We start from the raw sequence: 24,737 nt of genomic DNA, 5'->3' as shown, positions 1-24,737 counted from the left end.
CGAAAGCAATGCTCTCTTGATGAAAAGTAAAATATAGAAATTAAATAACTTTTAAAAATTAAATTTTTGTGACCGACGTGGACATACGTGACGTTATAGATTAGAAAATTACCATTCAAGATTGGCTCATGTTCAAAAATCCACGTCACAACCGACCGATCATTCATGTAGGTAAGTAGTACGACAGGTATTCTGGCAATACCGTTCTCCACATCAGTTTCCCGCCGCTGAATCAACAGCGCACACGCATGCGGGCACGCACGGCTACATCGAAAAAGTACATGCGTGGAACGCTCCGCCAACCGCGCTTTTACCGTTCCAAACTATGTGTTCAATAATCCCCATTGTGTATTCAACAAAGCTGGTTTAAAGTGAGTACTTGGTTAGCTGCATGCGAGTTTATTATCACTTATTTATAATCGAGATAGAGTTCAACAAGTTCAAAATATCCTTATTGACGTTCGCGACCGTCTTGACCTAGTATAAATGCAGAAAGATAAATGCGATGTGTATCATATTACATTTTATTAATGTATGTTATACTTACCTACCTAGTACGTAGAGTGGTACTTATAGAAATGAAGGTAAGTTCCTGTTTAAAAATAGGAGATAATCGATAAATTGAACTGAATTTTGCTTGTCAATTGTTACTCGTAAAAAATATATTTGGGTATTTCTCAAATCGTTTTTTATTTAGTAACTTTTAGTAAGTCCAACATATCTCACACAATTTATCAATTTAATTACCTTATATTAGGTTCTACTCTATATCCAATTGGTTAATATTGTTGAGGTATTTGTGTACAACCTTATTATAATAACATCCATCACGCAGGTGTTCTAAAGCATTTGAACATTATACATATAGATTATTCTATAATATCAATAACACGAGACAAAACGTTTGCTTCGGTACCTGAGTAGGTTATTATAGATGACAATAGAAGCAATTTGTCGATATGTGTATTACTAAACCTGCAGTATTGTGGAATAATAGCCTACATAGGTATTATGTTACATTGTCGTGTGTGACAACTACATACGTGTTAGTTACGGTAGATAACTGTCTACCTGTCGATTAAGCAAGAAAAATTGCACGTTTCAAATTATCTAAGTAAAATAATTTCATTCCGTCAGTTATCCACGACACGTGACTATCACACATGCATATTAAAAAGTATGTATAGTTAACCTAACTACTGAAAACTCACATTTGATATGGCTGACTTCTCAAATGAATTCGTTCATATTTCCAATAAGTGCTTTGCAGCTTTCTATCATAGTTAAATGAAAATATGTACTTATGTAAATATTTAGCCCCGATACATGGAAAACCTCATTCGTAGTCCCTGTTACTAGAAAATTTCTAAGCCTGAGTTGCACCACCTTAGCTTTAACCGTAACTATAACTTCGTGTCACAAGAGCACTTCCCTTTGAGTGACGTCATCAGCAAAGCCATACATCACCCACCCATGTTCCTTTCACGTTAGAACCATGAATCTTGATGACTTTGGCCTTAGTCGTATTTCAGTAGTTCCCTGCCTACACTCACGGGGTTAAGTAAGTCATGGAATGCAAATAGCATCAGTATTTAATTTTGCGCCCTCAACACCCCAGAACACGAGCCTGGTGACGCAAATTAATTAACAATTTAATCTCATTATGAATTGGCTTTGAACTTACGAACTTAAACAATACATGATGATACTCAAAAAAAACATTATAACAGTTAAACTACCAGTCACAAAGCTTGACTGCTACAGTTTATTATTATGTGTTTCAGAAAGAGTTTGCTAAAAATCTAGCACTCATTTACCTTATTAATTTGTATATAGCGTTAAAAATGCAAGCTCCCATATCTCAATTTTATTTAGTTAAATAAATAATAAATAAATATCCTTGGACATTTTACACTGCGCTTCTAGTCCCAAACTTAGCAAAGCTTGTACTATGGGTACTAGACAACGGATATAAACATACTTAAATACTTTTAACTAATATTGCAAATAAAAACAGAGTGCAAGGACAGCATCATCGATAAAGATAAAATCGATCGATAAGTATCGAATATAGTGACAAATTAACAAAAAGTTGATAGATTACAGCCATCCATTACGATAAAACTTAAGTGGATCGATGATGATAGATTTGACATGAAGATTCATCTGAGATTTTATTAGTCATGCAACTGTTCACGCATAAGTAATCTAACATAACAAAGACAACGCCTACACATGTTATCAATATTGGTCCGAAATCAAATTTTCTTTGATTTTCCCAATTAGGTACTTGGTTTTAAGATGTTCAGTTTTCATCTATCATCTTAATTTTCCAACTTTACTATTCTATGTAGATAGTATTGCATTGACCTTTTTCATTCTACCTTAGCAATAATAATTTAATTTAAAATAAAGGATCAGGCGGGTAACATACATATCAATACGATAAAGTTACTTTGGATCTACAACAAAACGAAACACAAAACTTTAAGTCTTTTTTTTCCATGACATCACAGATCACATGACAAATCTTTGTTTTCGATTGCATCGAGTTTAGTGCATTTTTAGTGAACCACAGATTATATTATTAATAAATACTGGCCACAAGTAGGTGTAAACTGTAGGTATCTTAAAATACGCTTTATACAATTGCTTCTTAAAAGATTTGAAAGTTGTATTTGGTTGGATTCCTGGTCACAGTAATATTCCCGGGAATGAAAGGGCCGATCGCTTAGCTAATGATGCAATTTCCTGTGGTGACCTGTTTCCTTATAAAAATTACAGTCATGACTTACTTTCACTTCCCAAACTCTCCCTTAGGGAATCTTGGGAAAGTCAATGGACTGACAGCAGTCAAACTAAAGCGAAACTCTACAGGAATATTCAACCACATGTTCCTCTCAAACCGTGGTTTTTCAAACTGAAGCTGGATAAGGCAGGGACTAGTAGCCTCATTCGTATGCGACTGGGTCATGTTTGCCTCCCCTTTCATTTGGCTAGATTAAAGATTGTAACCAGATCGTCGGTCCACCTAGTAGGAGGCCTGCCCACGCTACGTTTTCCAGCCCGTGGTCGCCACTCGAGAACTTTCCTGCCCCAACGGCCATCGTCTCTACGAGCTATGTGCCCCGCCCACTACCACTTGATTTTAGCAATTCTGCGAGCTATGTCGGTTACTTTGGTTCTCCTACGGATCTCCTCATTTCTGATTCGATCACGCGGGTCGCGGGAAGAGCCTGGATGCGGGCAGCGCAGGACCGTTCATTGTGGAAAACCTTGGGGGAGGCCTTTGTCCAGCAGTGGACGTCATTTGGCTGAAACGAACGAACGAACGAAAGATTGTAAACAGCGACAAATGCGACTGTGGAGACGCAAATGAAGTGGGTGACCTAAACCATTGTCTATTTTCATGCCCTAAATATGACCGCTCCTCTTTTATATCTTCCTTACTGACCCTCCGTGTCCCTTTTCCTACTTGCATTAATTCTCTTTTATATACGAACGACCTCTCTATATAAAGGCTACTTTCAAGAAATAAAATCTTCATAGAATTTTTTGACGTATTCGCTAGCGAGCTTCGCCTAACGTAAACTCGTGGTAAGCACACTGGTAGGAAGTATTAATAAGGAAATTAGGAAAACTAAACCTTTAAAATTAGGAAAACTAAACCTTTAAATTATAATTTAAAGGTTTAGTTTTCCTAATTTTATTTCTTGAAAGTAGCCGCTAGGGGCGCTGCACAATATGTCATACATTTAAATGTCATTTTTTTACGCAGTCGCTAGCGAGGACACCTAACGTAAACTCATGGTAAGCACACAGTTCCTACCTATACTGATCCTAACCCTAAATTCCGAAATTCCGCTTTTTTATTGACATCCGTTTCCCTACCTTGACATTGGCAAATGCGCAAACCGCGCGAGCCATTAAAAAAAAAAATACGCTTCTACTTATTTTTTTTTTTTCGTTTTACGAGTACCTATCTTTTAGGTCTCTTGCATCTGTATAAACTTTTTGATGCCGTCTAATTTTTTAGTAATTGGAAATCATGACGTTACTAAAAGCCCAGAGAGGCATTAAAATGCATTCAAGTCGATCAAAAATTAATTTGTATCTTTTTTTATTTGCTTCCGCTTCCGGCTAATGTTTATTTCAATTCGAATGCAGTGATAGGATTTTATTTTATGGTTTATTTATAATTTATAGTTCATTTATATATTTTAATTTGCTCGTAATGTCTTCACTCTCGTCATAAAATTGAAACTTCAGGGAGTAAAGTAGTTAATTGATTGATTAGTTAATTATAAACGCGACAGTGCTCAACCAGAAGTAATGCGGATGTGCGACTCATTGTCACATCACAACACAACAGATGGTCCGATGGTAAACACAGTAATTACTAAAAGAAGCCATGGCAGGGGCCAATTTGTGTCGTAAATGTACCTACCCGATTATGCCTTTAGGTAGACTCTAGATAGATCCTTTCATTAACGTCTGTTTTGAAAAATACCCACTATAAAATCGACTTACATTATACTTTTATTTTATAAAGACAATTTATTGAGAGCCTTGACATTAACTTTAGTTTTTATTTTTCAGCGATATCACTCTGGCCCCCATATCCAAAAAACCAGCTGCCGGTTCCTCGGCCAAACTTGGGACCGGCAGTATAGGGAAATCTACTTCTGCAATAAGCAAAACTTCAAGCATGGGCAGTGGAGGCAAAAGTAGCAACATGATGGGCTCCAGCGGCAAGAGTGGAATGGGAACCACCGGAAAAAGTAACGTTTTTATGTCTTCAAGTCCAAAAAAAGAAACTCCAGTCATAACAAGCAGCAAAAGTATGAATGTCTTTGCATCAAGCGCAAAACCCAGTAACATGGACACTGCAAAAGCTGGCAGTATGTATGGAACAACTGGCAAAAATGCCAACCTCTTTGGATCCAGTGGAAAAAATGCAAGCCCCTACGGAGGTGACAAAATTACTAAAGCAACAGGCTCAAGTGAAAAAAGTAGCAATTCATTGCTAACTAGTGCAAAAAAGACAAATATGTTAGGATCAGATGATAAAAACAATAAACCCAAGAATTTTAGCGGGACTTCCGTCAGCCCAAGCCGAGATTATCCTTCTTTTATTAACCCGAAAGACAATAAATCAAAAACTACTTTTGGAATCATATGGATACCAACCAGGAAAAATAAGAAAAAGGATTTAGTTTTTAACTCGCATAATTATGAACGCTACAAAGAAAAGTCACCATCGATGTATTCTTAGTAAGTATTTATTTATTTTAACTATTTCTGAATTTCTGATCTCATACTTTATACCTACTTACTAGTCTAGTCTAGTCTAGTCTAGTGGTAGTTAGTACGATAAACATAATGTGCCTGTAGCAGTTAAATGTAATAGTTAGTTAGTTACATAGTAGGCACATAAAGTTATCTAGAGATATGTAGGTACATACAGTTACGTAGGTACATGATGATTTCAAATTTTGTCGTGGATAGACTGAAGATTATTTCTTAATTTAAATCCAAAAAAAGTACATACATAAGTAGTGTGTAAGGATCGGTAACTAAAAATATTAGCGTGGGATACTTTAATGTTTAATAAGGTAGAAATCTTTGCTGCCGCGATTCAGGTTTGTAGGCCTGAGCCCCGATTACGGTAACTTTTAACGTTTCCAATCCAGACGCGCTTCTGATTCTGCGATACGATTGGTCAAAACAGCTGACGTACGCTGTTGAACGACCAATCGTATCGCAGAATCGAGAAGCGTGTCTGGATTGTAGACGTTAAAAAATACCGTAATCGGGGCTCTGGAGGCGTGCTAGTTAGAGTAACTTGAATCAGCGCCATCTTTTGAGTGAAACTTGCCATCAGTTTGTAGTTACGAGTCGATAGGTGTCTCCACTTATTGTATGTAGTAGTTTATCAATTCATTTATTAAATTGCGCGGGAAACTAAAATTAATACGATGTATGAGCACCTAGATGCTAAAAAAAGTAACTAAAATCTGCCCCCCTAGACAAAACGCACTTTTTGATCGAATCGAAAATCGAATCCGTCAAATTCCATACAAAAAAGGGGCTTTTCGACCACTTTTCGACTGGTTTGCGATTATAATGGCACTTTGTCTAGACCCACTGGAGTCAATGTCAGTTGAGTCAAGTTGAGTTTCCGAACGAATAATCAAAGCAGGATGCCAAGTGCATTATGTCGTTTGAGCAAGCGAGATGCAAATATGGCAAACCCCGCGATCAGTCTGATTACCTGTCTTGTCAAAAAAAGAAAACAAGTAGTCAAGGAGGTGACATCATAAAAGCTGTCGTGAAGCTTTGTGTTGTGATGTCTTTTTACTGTTTTTGAATAAATTTACCTCAGTATTCATTCTCAAACGTGAATTTGATGACTTAAATATTTGAACCAAGTCTCATATGTATCTAAATCTAGTGTTTTTGTTCTCATTACTGAGATCGGAGGGTATTTAAGTTGACAAAACTTGAAAAAACTTTTTGGTCACTTAATGTTTTTTACTTCAAGATGCAAGACAACAATAATTTTGAAACAATAATCAGCACATGGCGACGTTTGTCTGGAGAACGAACTGAATCTCCCATATTAGCAAGGTGAAATTTCTTACTAACCAGCAGCAAAAGAAAATGAAATGTTGCATTTTATCGCCCATTGTTTACATTGTGTAGCTACGCGTATTGAGTTCAGAACGAAATAGGATCCCTCACTGCAACGTTTGGCATTTCGTGTTGTTAAGCCTTGAAAGTATTTCGTGTTCGTAAATCAATCTTAATTTAATATTTCAGCATGTCTGGTGATTCTCCTGCTTACCAACCACAAAAGAAGAAAGAAGAAGAAACAGATTTATTGGTACCTGAACGCCCTAAAGTGACAACAGTGGCAGTAAACACAGGAATAACTGCAGCCAGTATTGATATTGCATCAGATGGCTCCGGGCCTGTACAACCTGAAGAAAAGCAAGAATTTATCAAACACAACCCAGAAGAAACAAAGGTAGAAACTTTGTCTGTCACTTATTTACTCTTTGATACATATTGAATTTGAAAAGTAAAATTATGTACCTAATAACATTTTTTTTTTAATTATAAAAATGGTGAAATATTGCTTTGTTTTTTGTGAGTCATAGCCCGTATTGTTTTAGTATCTTATAAACTAATTATGAATCCTGATAGTGCGATTGTATCAATATGTAATTTCTGAGTAATAACTGCTGATAGCAAAATTAACTGTTCCTTAAATTTTTGAACCCTGACCCTATTTTTATTCTGGTTTTACATCTCATCATTATTCTATGTAAAAAAAAAAAATTTATTTGTTTTAAATACAGGAAGCTGCTGGTGACACAAATGATAGATCAAGCAAGGAGGACTGCGAGTACTTGGAAAATAATGAAAACATGGCAAAACCACCAGACAACAAATGGGATAAAGACAAACAAGTTGACAGGGTTGATAGCGTATACTTAAGAGCACCACCTCCACACAAGGTTCGTTCCACTGCAACCACAAACGAAGAAGAAGATTGTGGTATCAAATGTCTTTATTATACTCTGCAATGCTGCGACTGTGTATTACAGTAAGATGCCATTGAAGGTTGACTGTGACATGTAGTGTTTTCAATAGTATACAAAAAACATATCAATATTTTAAAGTTAAACAGCTTTACTGACTTAGCTATTATCCAAATGTTGTTCTTGCTTTCAAACTTCCAAACAGTGGTGTAACTATACCATTTGAGGCCCATGGCAAATTCTGTACATGAGGCCCTTGGCATATCAAGCGTTATTTTTCAAGGACCATCGTGAGGGGGATGGGTACGATTAGGGTCTTGGGCTGGGGCTGCCTCAGGTCAGGGTCCTGTGGCATTTTGCCAGCCCTGTCACCCTATAGTTACATCACTGCTCCCGCCCTTTAGCAAGTTTGAAAGAGAACAACATTGTAGCAATCAAACAATCACTTTAATACTTACTTTATATCACTAATTCAGTTTTGTGAAGACAGTCAACCTCTCCTTAACCACTCAAGATGTATGATTGATAGAAGCGTATTATGTAGCTATAATTAACAAATGAACCTATTGCAAAGCCATTGTAGCAATCAAACAATCACTTTAATACTTACTTTATATCACTAATTCAGTTTTGTGAAGACAGTCAACCTCTCCTTAACCACTCAAGATGTATGATTGATAGAAGCGTATTATGTAGCTATAATTAACAAATGAACCTATTGCAAAGCCATTGTAGCAATCAAACAATCACTTTAATACTTACTTTATATCACTAATTCAGTTTTGTGAAGACAGTCAACCTCTCCTTAACCACTCAACATGTATGATTGATAGAAGCGTATTATGTAGCTATAATTAACAAATGTATTGCAAAGCCATGGCAGCTGCTTTTTAGTTTTATTGATAAATTGCCATTATTTTCTATCATATTTAAGGATAAACTATCAATTTAAGATAGTTACTTTATGGTTTATAAACGAATTTAGCATTAATGTAGATTTCTACTTGCAACATTTACCTCTTGATTGTTTTGTTATTTTTATATCCACAGAATTAATGGCTAGTAAGGCAGGCAAATGTAGTTGGTTATACAAAAAGACAGTACATTACTATTGAATCAACTGTGTAACTTTTGATTGCACCATTAAAATTTTTGTGCCTAGTGGCATTGAAAACCTTTTTGTATAGACATTCCACTTTTATTACTTATTTTCTTCATGAGATGATTATTTGGCACAAAAATGAAACTATTACCTCAATAAAATAGACAAGTTCTAAAATGAAATTAATATCGGAAAAAGAAGTTATTTATCTAATTTCTAATACATTGTGTATTCTTAGTATTTGTGGAATATTTATGAAATATTTGTAGAAGATAAACACTAATTTCATCATTTTCAATTATTGTCATTATTACGGAATGGTGCTCAAAGATAAATGCCTTAAATTTGTCATTGGTAAGACATGCCTCCCAATATAACTTGCTAAATCTTTACTTGCTGTAAATCCACTACGTTTTTTTAAATAATTTACATGTTCTTGTCTATAAAATGTATTTACATAAGACTTATTGCGTGACCAGTCTCCGTCCAGAGACTTTGTATTTTGGTAAGAAATGTAGATGTATTTTTTTTATAAAAAGATCTGTACACAGTTTGTACTTTATTAAATAAAAAAATTCATAAAACAGTGTTATTTTATTTATCTAGACTGCTTGAATGGTTTAGTGAAATGTGTATCCAAGAACAGAATAGATAAAGGGCCACATTTCTCGTGGACCAAAAAGTTAAGTAGGTGGTAGTACGCACCTACCTAGGTAATATTTTGCCATTACAAGGATTTTTTTTGTTGATCATGTGCATTAATGTAATTGAGTATTTCTCAAAAAAAATGTACATTTTGAAAAAAAAAAGTGTGCTTCGAAACAGTTCAAAAGTTTTATATTTATAAATCATCACACAAAAAAAACACACACACAATTTTGAAGAATGAATATTAATCTTTAAGATAACGAAGAATTATAGCTATAATCCTACTTATTACCAAATATTTAGATATTTTAAAAATAGTCCTTTTTTACCTTTCATACAAAAACCTGTTTGCCACCCTAGCTTTTTCATGTGTTTTTGTTTCATAAAATGCAATACGTAACTAAATTATTGTAAATTTCTTTGTATTATCGTTCTACAGTAATCGCAGTTTCTGTATCAAATTGATTTTCTATGGGGTGATATAATAATTAGCAATTTAAAGCAAAAAAACAAAATGAGTCGCTCTCATTTACTATTTCGTTATTTACTCTTTAGTTACGATTATTTCTACTTTCCCATGGTTTCTGAACAATTCCATATTTTTTTTACACGGACAACAATAGCTGCACTCTGAATGGCTGTTGGCCTGACGTCTCCGCCATACATCTATCGCGAAAATCAGTGAAAACGTGTGTGTTTTGTCGGATTACTTTTTCGTAACAGGAAGTAAAATCAGCGATTTTATATAGAACGGTAAGTCTTCATTTAACCATTTTTTGTAATACGTGTGGTACGAACATTTAGTAAGCTTTTATATTTGCTGTAACAGCTTTTATCAAAAAAATACTTGTTTCTGATCTCATTTTGTCTAATATTTCGTTACGTTTTTTACGAATTTCGTTACGTTACGAAAAAGTACAACATAGTGCTGAGTGTATACTGTTATTACCTGACTAAGCATAGTCATATTCACTACTTAATTTATTTCAAAAAATATAGAGCGTCAATAACAAAAGGATTGGATACTATCTGCTTTACAGAAGTGCCACCAGCAAAAAATAATCAAATCATTTAGATTACGTTTTTATGTGATTACTTCTTTTGTTTTTTTAGGAATGCCGCCAAAAACCAATGCCGAAAGGCAAAAAGCTTACAGAGAACGACTCAAACTGGATAAACATGATGGAACAAAAATAATTTTATTAAAATAGTATGAATGATTACTCCCTTATTTTATTTCTAACCTCTTAATATTACCCCGTATTTGGGTGCATACTTACAAATATTTCGAATTGAATAAATGAAGAGCATTCACAATATTTCGCCAATGTATAACAAGCCTTATGGCCTTACTATTTCGTTACTACCGTTTCGTTACGTACATTTTTTTTGAGAAATACTCAATTATACTTTAAGTACTACTTCATAACTAAAAAGCTGAATCAATTTTGATGAATTTAGTTGAACGAGTTATTCAAAAATTTGCGAGGTGTGTACCTATAAGTTCCGGCCGCGCCACTTGATTTCTTTAATTTCTCATTTTTTGCGACTGTAGACTAAAAACGTTATTTTTGGACAATATAATTTTGCCAAATTCATAGCGATTGCTTTAGTGGCGTGGCTACGGAGTATAACACACAGAATCAATCCGACAGAAACGGTAAAAGACATGCTAGAAAAATAAAATACCCAAATATTGTGAATTAATATATAATTATTATTTTAAATTGTACATTTAATACAACCAGTATTATACGGCACAACATAAGAGTCGGATTGGAAGTCTTAATAAATAATCTTAAAAAATAATAATTATAGTCGGATAATTCTTCACCGCTTTTTCCTTTCAACTACTATCCACACGATCGCTTCCTAGCGAGTACATCGCCTTAATTGTGCTATTCCAACTTGTATTAACTTTATTTTGTGTGATAAACAAATAAGAGTATCCATCTACCTATAATTATTTTACACAAGGCTAATCTAATTTCACAATCTTTTGATTAAATTCAAATTGAAAATATGTATTATTCTTTGTTAATTTAAAAAGGTGTACAAAAATATAAAAATTAAAATCTAATTTATATTTTGAATTTGGGTATTATGACATGATTTACCGTAAATGATCGAATAAAATATTAAAATTTAAAACAATGAAATTGAAAAATATTCTATTGATGTAGACAATTAATTAAACTACTACTGCCTGCCTATAACGCTAACATTTAAATATCAAATAGGACCTACGTATTTAAGAACACGGAGTACTCAGTAAGGACTCCGCTTAAATGCCTAACTATTGATTAAAATCCAACTGCAAGTCGTCGCTGTATAAATCCATAGAAAAATGAAACTAGTTTTGGTAACTAAAATAATTATCGTCGAAATTTAAACTTATAAAAATGACTAAATAAAAAAGAAGACAGAGTTATATAAAACATTAAATATTATCATACAATGTAATCTTGACATCAATTTACTACAATATTTTTCTAATTTTTTGGTACATTTTATAAATTTCAATTACATTAACATACTACTGATAGTCATGAAAACAATACAATACACATTACACTGAGATATCTGCAATGCAATCTGTTCAAATCTAAGACACCACGCTTCATATAATCAGTTCCGCATTTCCTAATATTACAAATAAGATTCCAAAATCGTTAAATAACGATATTGCACTTACAAATATTACGCATTATTATATAAATGCAAGTAATTTCATTATTACACAATATACACATACATTATTCTTGAATTCAATGTCAAATTATTAATTAAAACAATAAATATAACAAACAATACATATTAATACTTATTTACATGTCGTCCGTTACCTACTTACAATTATAATAAACAAATCAATTAAGTAGTGATAGAAGAAAAAATATAAAGCAATATGAATAAGCAACCAGATTTTTAAGATAAAAATAACTCCTTCATTATATCAATAAAAACATAGTTATTTTAAAGTACATTTTACTAAATTTAACTACAGCTCCAGTAAACAAGTGGACGAAATCTTATTTACTTTACATAAACAAAATGTAAGTATTTTCATCAAAGATAAAATCTACTTAAAACTATAAACAACAATTTTGATATCCTCTCCTTGACCATAAGTAAAACCATAGACTAGGATTATCAAAACAAAGATGTATAACAAGTCAGTTTTTTATGCTACCCGATTACGAACACAAATAAAATTGTAATTAAAATAAGTATATTGGTTTATACTTTATTCCGCTCGTCAATAATATCGCAAATAAATCAATATGAATATTTTTACGAGACTAAATAAGTCTCAAAAGTAGGTTTTTCTTAAAAAGAGATATGGCTCGCTCTTTGGAACGAATAATTTAATACAAAATGGCGAGGCATCACCTTCGTATACAGATTTAAAATAATCATTTTATATTTACACTAGCAATATGCTTAAAAATGTATAATTTTATCGTCCTTGTATCGCAATCTTTACATTAAATTAGAAAACACACTGAATCTATTAAAAGATTTGGCCGTTCACTAAAATTATTTGTGGTAATAAATTATAACATATTTAAGTAACTCAATTACGCACTACGCACAGGTACGCATTAAACCTTTCAAACGAATAATTATATTACGGAGTCATCAAGAGAAGTTACTGTGGGTGGACCATGAATACTGACTGTTTCCTACTCATTTATTGATTACATTTGAAGGAACAACAGATATGACTACTAGCTGTTTCTATAAAATATTTAAAATTAAGTAAAAACCAGACCAAAAGTTTTAACTTTTGATTTGTAAATAAATAAGATCTGAAATACCAGTACGAAAATGCAATACAAAGCTAAAACGGACTTCACATAACGTACATTAATTGTACTAAGTACAATAGTTACCACTACTTAATGTATTCCCAAGGCTCTTGCCACTTAGATTAAAATTTATTTCACTTGAAAGAAATTGTCGTAGTACGACTAAATAGACGTAGCGTATGCCTCAGTATGGCCAATATAATGAAGCCAGATTGAATTGATTGTTAAGTTTGAGAGTTTTTAATTGGTATTTCATCAATGTCAAATTTATAATATTATGTGTTGACTGAAGTCAAAGTCAAAGTTCAACTAGAACAAATACAAACATCAAGTGAAGCCATTAGCTTAGGCTTAACACAACTAGTCTGTGGTGACGTAAGGCACTACGTCACGCAGTCGAAAGATTAAATTGCACACACTACACACCAATAGGTATAGTTTAAAACATAGTTCAGTCATTTCAGTCATCTAATTTTTGTGTATTGGCAGAGGATGTGCTTCAGAGTTGATGACGTACTTATTTAAGTCAATTATGTACCTGTCGTCGCTAAATAGTAAGTACAGGTATTTAAGCGTTTCAGAAAGGAAAAAGGTCTCCATCATGTCTCGCTGTAAAGGTTTCTCGGATTTCACGTTGGCCAGCGATGTGTAACCGTTGGGCACCTTCGCATATTTTTCTAAGCTCTGAAATGATAATGAAAATAGTGGATTAATTTATTATTTACATGTATAAATCGCAATAGGCTAGATGACAAAATTTCAATTATTTGTCCGTCACACAGATAATTAGAAAATATTAGACTCATATTTTTTATTTTCTTTCATAATTAAATAATAACAGTGTTACATCGAGTTGAAATGGCGCGATACGTCACACTTGAGTAGAATTTTTACTCAAAAGTGACGTCACGCGACATTTCAACTCATAATACTGTAATTATTCGATTATGGAAAAAAAATGAGTCTAATATTTTGTAATTATCTGTCTGACGGACTAAATAGAATTTCGATTTCATTACCCAGTCATCATCCCTATTTTCAAATAATAAAGAAAATTCGTCTGACCTGGAAAATTTGCCATCCCCAATCCTGGAATGTGGTGTTTCCAGTAATCTGGTACATATACCAAAGACTCTCGACGAACTCAGGACGCAGTAAGTTGTGGGAGTCAGCCGTTTTCGTATACATATCGTCAGTAGCACTCGCCTGAAATATAGACAGTTTAAAAGTTTAATTAAGTTAGTGTTTTTCTTACGTCAAACTTCAGCGAGACTTAGGCCGGGTTGCACCATCTAATTTTAACCTCAACTATAACAATACCTTACCTGGGGTGCTTTTTTGTATTGAGTGAGCAATTTTTGACATTTCTTATAGTAAAGTAAGATGGGGCAGACCAACATGTCAAACTCCACACAAAAAGACTGGTTAAAGTTAAGGTGGTGCAGCTGAGGCTTAGGATGTCCTTCATAAATGTCCTTCACAAACCGCGTCGTGAGTTGTGCATTAATTTTTACATAAGTGTCTGCATTCTACAGAAGCTGCGGGCGCGGGTGAAAACTCGCCATGAGTTCTTAGCCTAAAATGTCAACACCAAAAGGAAGATCCTCTATTAAGGTCTATGCCTGCAAATCCTGAAGTTAATACTAACCAGGTTGAAATGTGTGATCTCCGGAGCCAGGAAACTGGGATGCGCCGCGTACGTCAGGTAGCAGGTGTAGAGGAGTTCCTCCGCCATCTTCATGTGCCAGTCGGGCAGGCCGTTAGCGTGGCCCAGCGCCAGCGTGCCCGGTAAAAAACACGTCAGGTGGTCCATCTTTGGATTGAATGACTGTAACAAAAAATTATGCTGGGCTAATGGCAGTTTGGGGCTGAAAAGACGTAGTGTGGGCAGAGGGCATGAACATTTCAGTTCTTGAAAGTTTCCGCTAGAAGCGCTACACAATCCGTCATACATTTAATATCTTTTTTTTTACGCGCTCCCTAGTGAGGACGTTTATGTAAACTCACACTAAGCCCTCAGGTGTCCTACCCACTAGCTAGATGGAAGAGCTGGTGACGGTCGCGGCAAGCTGGATGCGGGCAGCGTATGACAGTCGTTGTGGAAATAATTGGGCTTTCGTCCAGCAGTGGACGTCATTTGCTTGAAACGAATAAACAAAAAAAAAAACAATAATTTGCAAGCTAATCTTCATCATTTTTGGAAATCAATGAGACATGCCTATGTAATAAATGTAGTGTGGTTCGTCAACAGACGCCCTTGTCGCCCTTATCGCCGCCATAACGCCGTAATAATCAAAATTACTATTCCTTTACATCACTTCTAGTAAACTTAATTAACATGAATTAAATGCTGTGGTATAATCGAATTTCACACAGCGCCAAGTGCACAGTTAGTCAGACAGATTGTACTACTCGGCGTGATACGCGTTTTGACGTGTACCTATTTACCTAATCCATAAGATATGATCGAGTTAAAATTTGATTAGCGGAAACAAGATAGTTGTCTACCGACTGAATACCTGGCCCCTGCGTAATCAGATTTATGAATTATAGTATGGTATAGTGACCTAACTTTCTTGCATCACAATTTGTCGCACGATTATTGAAATACAACTGATTTCTAAAATATCACATAAAAGTAAATTTTAAAGAACCATGTCTTAGGCCAGTCGCTAGCTAGTAGCTGCGTGCTCTCGCCCACATAAACACGATTGTGATGCAAATGCGATACTGTCGCGCTTGTTGCGATGCAAACACGATTCACGGTACAAAATTAATCCACCGTCACGCGTTAGCATAGATACAAACGCGATGTTGTAGCGTTTGTAGCGTGTTAGTAGCGCGTTGGCATCGCTTCTGTAGCGCGTAGCAAATGCGACTAACGCGCGTTAGTAGCTCGTTTACGAAACGCGCGACAGCATCACCACTAAGAGCGCTTTCACGTTAGGGCGTTAGAAGCGCGACAGCAGCGATTTTATAATGCGAAGGCATGCATTCGCTGTCACATAGTATGAAATTTTCGGAAGCGCCTCTGTCGCGCTGCTAAATCGCCTAAATGTGAAAGCGCTCTAAAAGTTGCCGTAGGCGAGGGGCCTAAGTCAGTACCATACTAATTGAGTAATACTTTAACGACGCCTCACCTCTGACCCGGCCGATAGCTCGCCAATAAACAAGTGTTTATTAGGCGACGACCGCTTAGCAAGAAACTCGCGAACGCCCTCTATTGCAGTCATGTAGTCGTCCAACAAACTGAAAAGAAACAATATCTTGAGACGTTGGTGCTATATTAAACACATTTGTTTGCGAACAAACAGTCCAAACCAGCAAAGCTAGACAATCGCGCTTGAGCCGCTTGGAATTCGCATAGCTTGCTTGCATGTATGTACATTATATGTATAATAATAAATAATTAAAGAGAACGCACAGCATAGTAGGTTAATTAAAATAACTAAATTCTTGGACAAAATGTCATTTGAGAATACGCAAGTTTAGCACAGCAGTTGGAATTAGTCATTATTTTAACCTTGAATTGAAACAGCTGTATCGTCAATATTAGGGAGATTTCAAAATAATTATTTTCTTCGCGTATCACAATTTTGTACATTACTTTCACCCACAACTTTGTCATATAAGCATTTTGAAATAACCCAGACATTCTTAATATTATTTACAAGAGGATACCTAAAGATTCCTTCCATATTGTTATCGATTTCTCGAGCAAATTCATCTAGACGCGGGCGAATACACCCGAACGAGCACGAACACGCCCGAACGAGCGCAAACACGTCTATCGAGCGTAATACGCGCAGAAAATACGCTATTCCGAAACCGTCACGGATTTCCACTTACTAATTGATGGTCTTCCCGGTCTGTAGCCACTGCTTGAGTAAGTACTCGTAGTAGCTGTCGCCACGAGCGCCGAGGGTGATGGTGGCGTGGGGCAGGAAGTGGCCGGTGTTCGGGTTTATGAATATCGGCACCAAGCCGTGCTTTTTTGGCAACTGATGGATCTTCTCGGACACTGCTGACGCCGCATCCTGGAGTTCAATTAATATTAGAGATATTGAACTGGCACGATCTTGAACAATCTATTGTTAAGTCGACACTCGACAGCACATCAGTACCTCTAGCATGAACAACTTTCGTCTTCGAATCGTTTGCGTATTCGACAAAATTCGATACTCTTCTCCCTTCAACCTTGGAATTAAACGATAATGTGACAATTTTGATTCTCAAAGTAAGTTTCGTGCAACCATTTCTCATACTAAGTTCACTTTACGACACGTTCACAAGGGCGCTGTTGTAGTTTTTGTGCTAAATCTTTTGATGGCGATTCGAATACGCAAACGATTTGAACTCGAAAGTTTTTCGTGCTAGTCGTACTGACTACACATTTTTGTTCCAGAATAGCAACATTACAAATCATAACTCGTTTAGCTTGATATCGTAACTCTACAAAACTATGTGTACTGTGTGTGTTAGTATTGTGCTATATGTAACTAGCGAGAATAGAGGAGATACAGAAAGTCTCTCAAGTCATTAAAACATGATCCAATGCAATAATAAATAAATAAATAAAAAATTAGTGCACTAATATTATAGCCTTTTATCTTCGACATAGATACTTTTTTCTGTAGAATTTGAAAGTTTGAAGAATATTTAAAAGGATCCATTATGAATGGAAAATTCCAAAAGTGTACCTCAAACACAGGATTGCCCGATGCCCTGGACAATTCTCGGAATTCTAACTGAACAGTGGTGACCTCAGCTGTGGTGCTGTAGTGAGACCACTCAGGCGCGTGCGCCATGCGAGTGCCGAGGTTCACGTCGGAGTACGGTATACCGGACGGCGAGGAGAACGCCGCCATCAAACGATCGCCTAAATCTTTCTGTAAATATACAATTTTTAAAATTAAAAAGGGATGAGGAACAGAATAAAAATTCACAATGAGGGCTATCGTTTTTATACTTAACAGTTGGCACCACTGACAGAACCTTAATCCACAATGGCGCCATCCTAGTGAATGCAAATGCAATAGTCTTACCACTTGCTTGCCAGTTGGCATCACTGTCTAAGCCACTGGCGAGTAACAGTACCCTACTCTACAATGGCGCCAACTGGTGAAGCCAAAAATGCAATAGCCCTCATTACAGAAATCAATGTTAACATACGGCTTTTTCAAGGAACATCTCATCTTGAGTAAAATGATAATTGGTCAGCAATGCACCAAGCACTCGTATAGTAACTTCAAAGAAATTTACATCCTTATTCTTTGTGAAAATCAATTGATCTTTAATCCACTGCTTGCCTTCCTCAAATTCTGTAATAAAATGAATAAGTTTTTTTTAATCTATCTTAAGTTAGCGTTATAAATCTCTGTATACTCATTAGAAAAATTAACAGATAAGGAGCATATTAAATCCAACAAGCAAACACAAACCTTGCTTAAGTCCCATAATATAAGCCGTGTCAAGTCCATCAACAATAGTCAGACCAAGAGAGAACCAGTCCGAGGCCATGCCTGAAACTGGTTTCAAGTTATCGTGGCCCCATGCATGTTCCTTGTAACCTTTCCAAGCATGTTTAAAACTCTGCACAACTGCCACTTGACGTTCCGTAGTTGGACCTAAAATAAATAATTAGCTTTTAAATCAAAACCAGATACTTTACGATTAACTAGCTGTGACTGCTTTACAAGTTTAAAGTGTTCATTTCATATACTTTTAGCCCCAACAGCCATCAGTGTTAAGTGCCCCGCCCACTGCCACTTATGTTTGGCAGTTCTGTGGGCTATTTCAGTTTATGCAGCATAGAAATGTACATTGTAGTATTGACTTACCGGTGAAAGTAGGCCTTTCATTGTGTTCACTTTTTATAATAGTTTTCACGGGTTGAACAATAGCTGCTGGTGCTGCTATTGGTTCTTTGACTAGAGACACATTTTTCACAGGTTCCTAAAACAATAATATTATTAGTAAATTAGATAAGCAAATAACATTTTATTGTCTAAATGAAAAAGTTCAAACACATTCAAAACAGGAAACATGATAGCTGCTTATCAACTAATTAGAATGCTGCTAACCAAATTATCACTAAGTACATACAAGGATGATTTGATTATCATCTCGCAATCAGGGGCAGGGTTACAGACTAAATGATTTGGATACAGAGAGTCGTAAAGTTGGACTAATCATGAATACAGAAAAAACTAAGGCCATGACAAACGGGAACCAGGAACCTATTAACGTGAACAACAACATAATTGATTATGTAGACGAATACATCTATCTCGGTCAAACAATCTCGCCAATGGATCTTACATCTAAGGAAATCAACAGGCGAATAGGTAATGCATGGAAACAATACTGGAGTTTAAAAGAAGTGATGAAAAACCCTGTAATGAGCATGACTGTCAAACGAAAACTTTTCGATACTTGCGTACTGCCTGTCCTTACATATGGCTGCCAAACCTGGGCGCTGAATAAAACTCATATCCATAAACTTGAAACATGCCAAAACGCAATGGAACGAAGCATGATGGGGAAAATACTTTCCGATAGAGTAAGAACCACCACCATAAAGAATTGTACAAGAACAAAAGATGTAACAGTAACTATCAGAAAGTTGAAATGGAGATGGACAGGACACACAATTAGAGGAAAAGAGAAATGGTCTAAATCTACAATGAACTGGTTCACAAGGCATTTTAAGCGAAAACGGGGAAGGCCACCAAGAAGATGGGTAGATGAAATAAAGGCCACAGCTGGAGGTGGATGGGCAACAGTTGCAGGAGATAGAGGAGAGTGGAAACAGTTGGAGGAGGCCTTTGCCAAAAAAGGCACACAGACAAGTGTCAATTAGAATAATATTAAACTCAATCAATTTTAAACTCTGTATGTCTGAATAAAGGCTTATATTATTATTATTATATTATTATTACATACAAGGAGACAACAGTGTGAGAAATAAAACATATTTTTAGAATTCTTGTACAGTCGACAGCACACAAAATATTTATTTTTATTGTAAAATAGCATGCATTACAATAATATAAGACACCACTTTGTTTAACTTCGTTTGCTGTCGTCCATACATAAGAAAAAAGTACTGAAATTATTAAAAGCTTTTAGAACTCACCGGATCCACTTTGTTTTTATCACTTTTATTTACATTATCATCCCTGAATTTTGAAGAGTATAACAATACTAATACAGTTATAATAATCACAAGTACAGCATAAACTATCGACCTTTGCAGGCGAGACAGTTGATTCCATCGCTGAAATTAAAAAAGAATTGGTCACTGCAGAGTCAATTTCATGGGACTCCAGAAGTGTGTACTTGTATGACAGTGGTAGAGAAGTTTCTCCCTATGTAAGGCAGGCAGGCATGTTCCCTGTGCTCACAACTCACAGTACACCAAGTAATGTGACTGGTTTTGTTTATGGTCAATTAATTAGTCTACTGGAATTGGCCATTTGGTGTAGTAGTTTGTAACGGACTATGCCAGTGGTCATGGGTTCAATTCCCGCACAGTACAAACATTTGTTTGAATGAACATATTTGTTTGCATTGGTCTGGTATGGTTTCTATCTACATTATAAATGTATGTCTTTACAAAAAAGTAATTCATCTGCTGACTGGTACCTATAGTACAAGCTTTGCATAGTTTGGGACTTTGGGACTACATGGCGCAGTATTAATTCTTTTTCTTATTTTGTTTAAGGCCAGGTCTGGTACTTATTTAAATTGATATTTTATTTGAACCATATAATCCAATACATGTTTTAGAGTGCAAGGTTATCTTCAAATTCAACTGACACAATTATTAAAGGCTGATATCAGGACTGCAACCCTGTACTCGTAAATAACTATCAAATCACAACAAACACTTACCCTCAAAAATTTCCTATGTGAAGACGCTTGGGTGTGATCTGTGATAAATATTGAAGTGTCATGTTTTAAGTTCCACTTCTCCTGCATACTGCCTGGAGTAACTCCATGATGGTGTCTGCCTTCTTTGTAAACAGGGTGCGACTGGGCGAGGGACACCTTCATTTTGAATTCAATGTAATTTATACTTTATTAACCACCCATTTTATTATTCTGAAACACGTCAACAATCTGCTGTGTTATTTATTCAAGTGCTTCTTGTTTACTAAGCTTTTATCTTTTTAGAAAATAGGTAGGTGTGCAAGTGCAAAAAGAAGCAACAAGTAATTTCAGAAAGTGCTTAAATTATTTTAAAGGAGAAATTACGGATAGTTACATGTTATTTTAAGTAAATTTCATGACTTCTTTGTTAGGTTTGAATCTTCGATTAATCACCCAAAGCTACTTAAGGACTTGTATATAGAGCAGACTACACATTGTGAGATGAATCATTTATGAGATTAATTGCAGTAAATCTCTATTTAAAAAACTTTGTTAATTTCCTTTAATATCGTTTCGTGTAATGTACCACGTCTGCAGCTTCGATAAAATTTCAAAATGTCTTGATTTTTTTCATTTTAAGACCCAAAATTTAAAGCAATAGCGTTATGTATTAGTATGCAAAATATTTGTTTGTCATCATTTTTAATTTAACGATATTAAACTTACAGATTTTTTTGCAATTTCACAGATTTTTTTCTGAATATTCGGAAAATTTGCAAATCAATTCCAAGCACCCCGTCTTGTCAAAATCTGTCAAAATCTTTACCTTTTTTTTTAAACTGCAACCATAATGATGTATGATACAAAAATCGATATCTCATTCAATTGAATGAGATATGGGCAATTGCCCATTCCGTATGAAAACTGAGTGGCGTAAAATAAATTACGATTATTCGTATCATTTTGCCATTTTTTAGGGTTCCGTAGTCCAAAAAAGGAACCCTTATAGTTTCGTTATGTCCATCTGTCTGTCCGTCTGAGGTTTTGCTTAGAAACTATTGGCACTAGAGAGCTGTAATTTTGTGGAGGTACGTATATTAATCAGGCCGACAAAACGGTGAAATAAAAAAAAAAAAAAAAACATTTTTTAGCTCCTCTACAGGGATGTTATGGATATCCGTAACCGTAACCGTAACCGAAACTCGGATATCCGAAATAAAAAAATATCCGAAACCGTAACCGATTCAAAAGTTTTGGATAGTTTCGGATGTAGGCAGTTTAAATTGTTTTTTGTCATCATCATCATCATCATTTCAGCCATAGGACGTCCACTGCTGAACATAGGCCTCCCCTAATGCTTTCCACGTTGATCGATTGGTAGCGGCCTGCATCCGGCGCTTCCCTGCTACCTTTACGATGTCGTCAGTCCACCTTGTAGGTGGACGTCCCACGCTGCGTTTTCCGGTACGCGGCCTCCATTCCAGAACCTTGCTGCTCCATCGGCCGTCAGTTCTGCGTACTATATGCCCTGCCTATTGCCACTTCAGCTTGCTAATCCGTCAGGCTATGTCAGCAACTTTAGTTCGTAATTGTTTTTGTATAGCATTATAATAATAACTTCTCTTTAATTATTAAGTATCTTACGTTTACATTCTGGATACCCCGGCAACACTTCTAAAAGATTTACTGAAATAAATCATTTTTATTTTAATTATCATCAGAATCGTATTAAGTAGAATCTATCACCTGAATGTCTCCAACTTCCTCATTGGCCCTAGAGCAATTCCAAGTATACCATCAATAAAAGCCTAATTAGAGTCATCAAACCTCTCAGTCATTCAATTAGAGCCATTAGAACTTCATAACTATGAGTTGTTTTCTGTGTGTAAGCTGAGGACACGTGTCCCCAGCTGACACATCTGTATCTTCGTAAATATTTATGCTACGATAATGTATTATACCTCAAAAATTACAGTCGAATCCAAATAGTAGGCTTTCCAATTTTCAAGACTTTAGCTCAAATACTGTTAAAGCCACGATCAAAAAACTATGTGCGAGCTGGAGTACCGTGTCTCCAGCTTACACATCTGTATCTTTGTAAATATTTAAGCTACATCAATGTTTTATATCTCATAAATTAAAGTCGAATAAAAAAACCCGACTTCAAATCTTTCAAAGCTTTATCTCGAACCGTTTTCGAACTACGAACCGATATGTATGTGTAAGCTGGTGACACGTAACACACGGTGGATTATTAAAACCGTATAAGTTAGAGTTGCGTTTTAAAGATCAAATAATTTGTTATAATTAAAGTACACACGAGACATAATTTCAAATCTCTAGACCTCTTATTTTCAGAATTAAAAGCCAAAAACTATTTTCCCGCCAAATAATTCAAATAATGTGGGTCGACTGCGACGTTGCCGTTCCGTGCGTCCACTAGAGCAGTCGAATTTGAACCTAAAAACTAGTAGCGTTTGAATCATTTTTATTTGTAGTTTAAATCATTTAATTTCGATTATAAGAATTTTAGACTAGGAGCCGGCTGATTTGTGTATTGAGTACCTAATAACCTACATTTTATAAATAAATAATAATAAATAATGGTTGAGTCCCGGGAAAGGACGTAGGATAGATTTTATCTCGGTTTTTGAAATATGATAAAAATTTTCATCATCATCATAAATCATTTGAAAATTATAAATAACTTGAAAAAATCGAGTATTCGGGTAGCCCTAGTGATACTCTACCTCTGGGCTTCGGCTTGACAGTACTTTTTGGGAAACCTTGTATATGTCGTTATGTTCGCTTATTTTTGTAGTTAATTTTTTTTTATTTGATTCTTCAACAAAAGAAGAAGAATTCAATGAGGGTTTTCGCGATTGGAAAATCCGCCAGATGACAATACGTAGACGCGAGGTCCAAATGCTGCATGATTGGTTATTTTTGACACGACATTGACAGATATGTCAAAATCCACCAATAACGCAGCATTTGGACCTCGCGTCTACTTATTGCCATCTGGCGGATTTTTCAATCGCGAAAACCCTCATTGTCAACTGTGTTTGTCATAGAGCAAAATCTGTTTGTAACCATAGAGCAAAATATAGTTGTTGCCCATTTTTGCCACTTGACGTAGCAGAATCGTGGGACTTCACGGTATTTAAATAAAAATTAAAGTGGTTGCGTTTAGAAACGCCACAAATATTTGAGCCTTTGGAAACAAGTTCGTTACTTGTATATTAAAATACAATTTTTGTTTTACCTAGCTTTTTCTTATTAATAAAATATAGGTTATTAGGTACTCAATACACAAATCAGCCGGCTCCTAGTCTAAAATTCTTATAATCGAAATTAAATGATTTAAACTACAAATAAAAATGATTCAAACGCTACTAGTTTTTAGGTTCAAATTCGACTGCTCTAGTGGACGCACGGAACGGCAACGTCGCAGTCGACCCACATTATTTGAATTATTTGGCGGGAAAATAGTTTTTGGCTTTTAATTCTGAAAATAAGAGGTCTAGAGATTTGAAATTATGTCTCGTGTGTAATTTAATTATAACAAATTATTTGATCTTTAAAACGCAACTCTAACTTATACGGTTTTAATAATCCACCGTGTGTTACGTGTCACCAGCTTACACATACATATCGGTTCGTAGTTCGAAAACGGTTCGAGATAAAGCTTTGAAAGATTTAAAGTCGGGTTTTTTTATTCGACTTTAATTTATGAGATATAAAACATTGATG

At 35.3% G+C, this 24,737-nt stretch overlaps 2 protein-coding genes across 3 annotated transcripts; one reads left to right on the top strand and one right to left on the bottom strand.

Moving 5' to 3' along the window:
- The first annotated feature begins 204 nt into the window (after positions 1-204).
- Positions 205-9,233, top strand: LOC135086906 (uncharacterized). 2 transcript variants are annotated; one of them, XM_063981726.1, is made up of 4 exons: positions 205-371; positions 4,600-5,274; positions 6,823-7,030; positions 7,365-9,233. In XM_063981726.1, the coding sequence occupies exons 2-4, from the start codon at positions 4,709-4,711 to the stop codon at positions 7,614-7,616; spliced, it is 1,026 nt and encodes a 341-aa protein (XP_063837796.1). In that variant the 5' UTR covers positions 205-371; positions 4,600-4,708; the 3' UTR covers positions 7,617-9,233. The 2 variants fall into 2 exon arrangements, with proteins under 2 accessions (XP_063837796.1, XP_063837797.1); XM_063981727.1 differs by lacking the exons at positions 205-371; positions 4,600-5,274 and adding an exon at positions 6,286-6,630.
- A 1,758-nt stretch (positions 9,234-10,991) lies between these two features.
- On the bottom strand, positions 10,992-21,818 carry LOC135087064 (endoplasmic reticulum mannosyl-oligosaccharide 1,2-alpha-mannosidase). Its single transcript, XM_063981910.1, has 12 exons — positions 21,711-21,818; positions 21,006-21,215; positions 20,248-20,388; positions 18,950-19,064; positions 18,551-18,736; positions 18,282-18,430; positions 17,810-17,998; positions 16,959-17,146; positions 16,250-16,358; positions 14,758-14,937; positions 14,175-14,315; positions 10,992-13,793 (listed from the first exon to the last, which is right to left on the bottom strand). The coding sequence occupies exons 2-12, from the start codon at positions 21,165-21,167 to the stop codon at positions 13,578-13,580; spliced, it is 1,776 nt and encodes a 591-aa protein (XP_063837980.1). The 5' UTR covers positions 21,168-21,215; positions 21,711-21,818; the 3' UTR covers positions 10,992-13,577.
- Positions 21,819-24,737: the final 2,919 nt, after the last annotated feature.

The sequence above is a fragment of the Ostrinia nubilalis genome, chromosome Z (assembly GCF_963855985.1).
Source record: "Ostrinia nubilalis chromosome Z, ilOstNubi1.1, whole genome shotgun sequence".
NCBI classification, from domain to species: domain Eukaryota; kingdom Metazoa; phylum Arthropoda; class Insecta; order Lepidoptera; family Crambidae; genus Ostrinia; species Ostrinia nubilalis.
The sequence above is the reverse complement of the archived record's forward strand: the minus strand, read 5'-3'. Positions and strand labels throughout refer to the sequence as shown.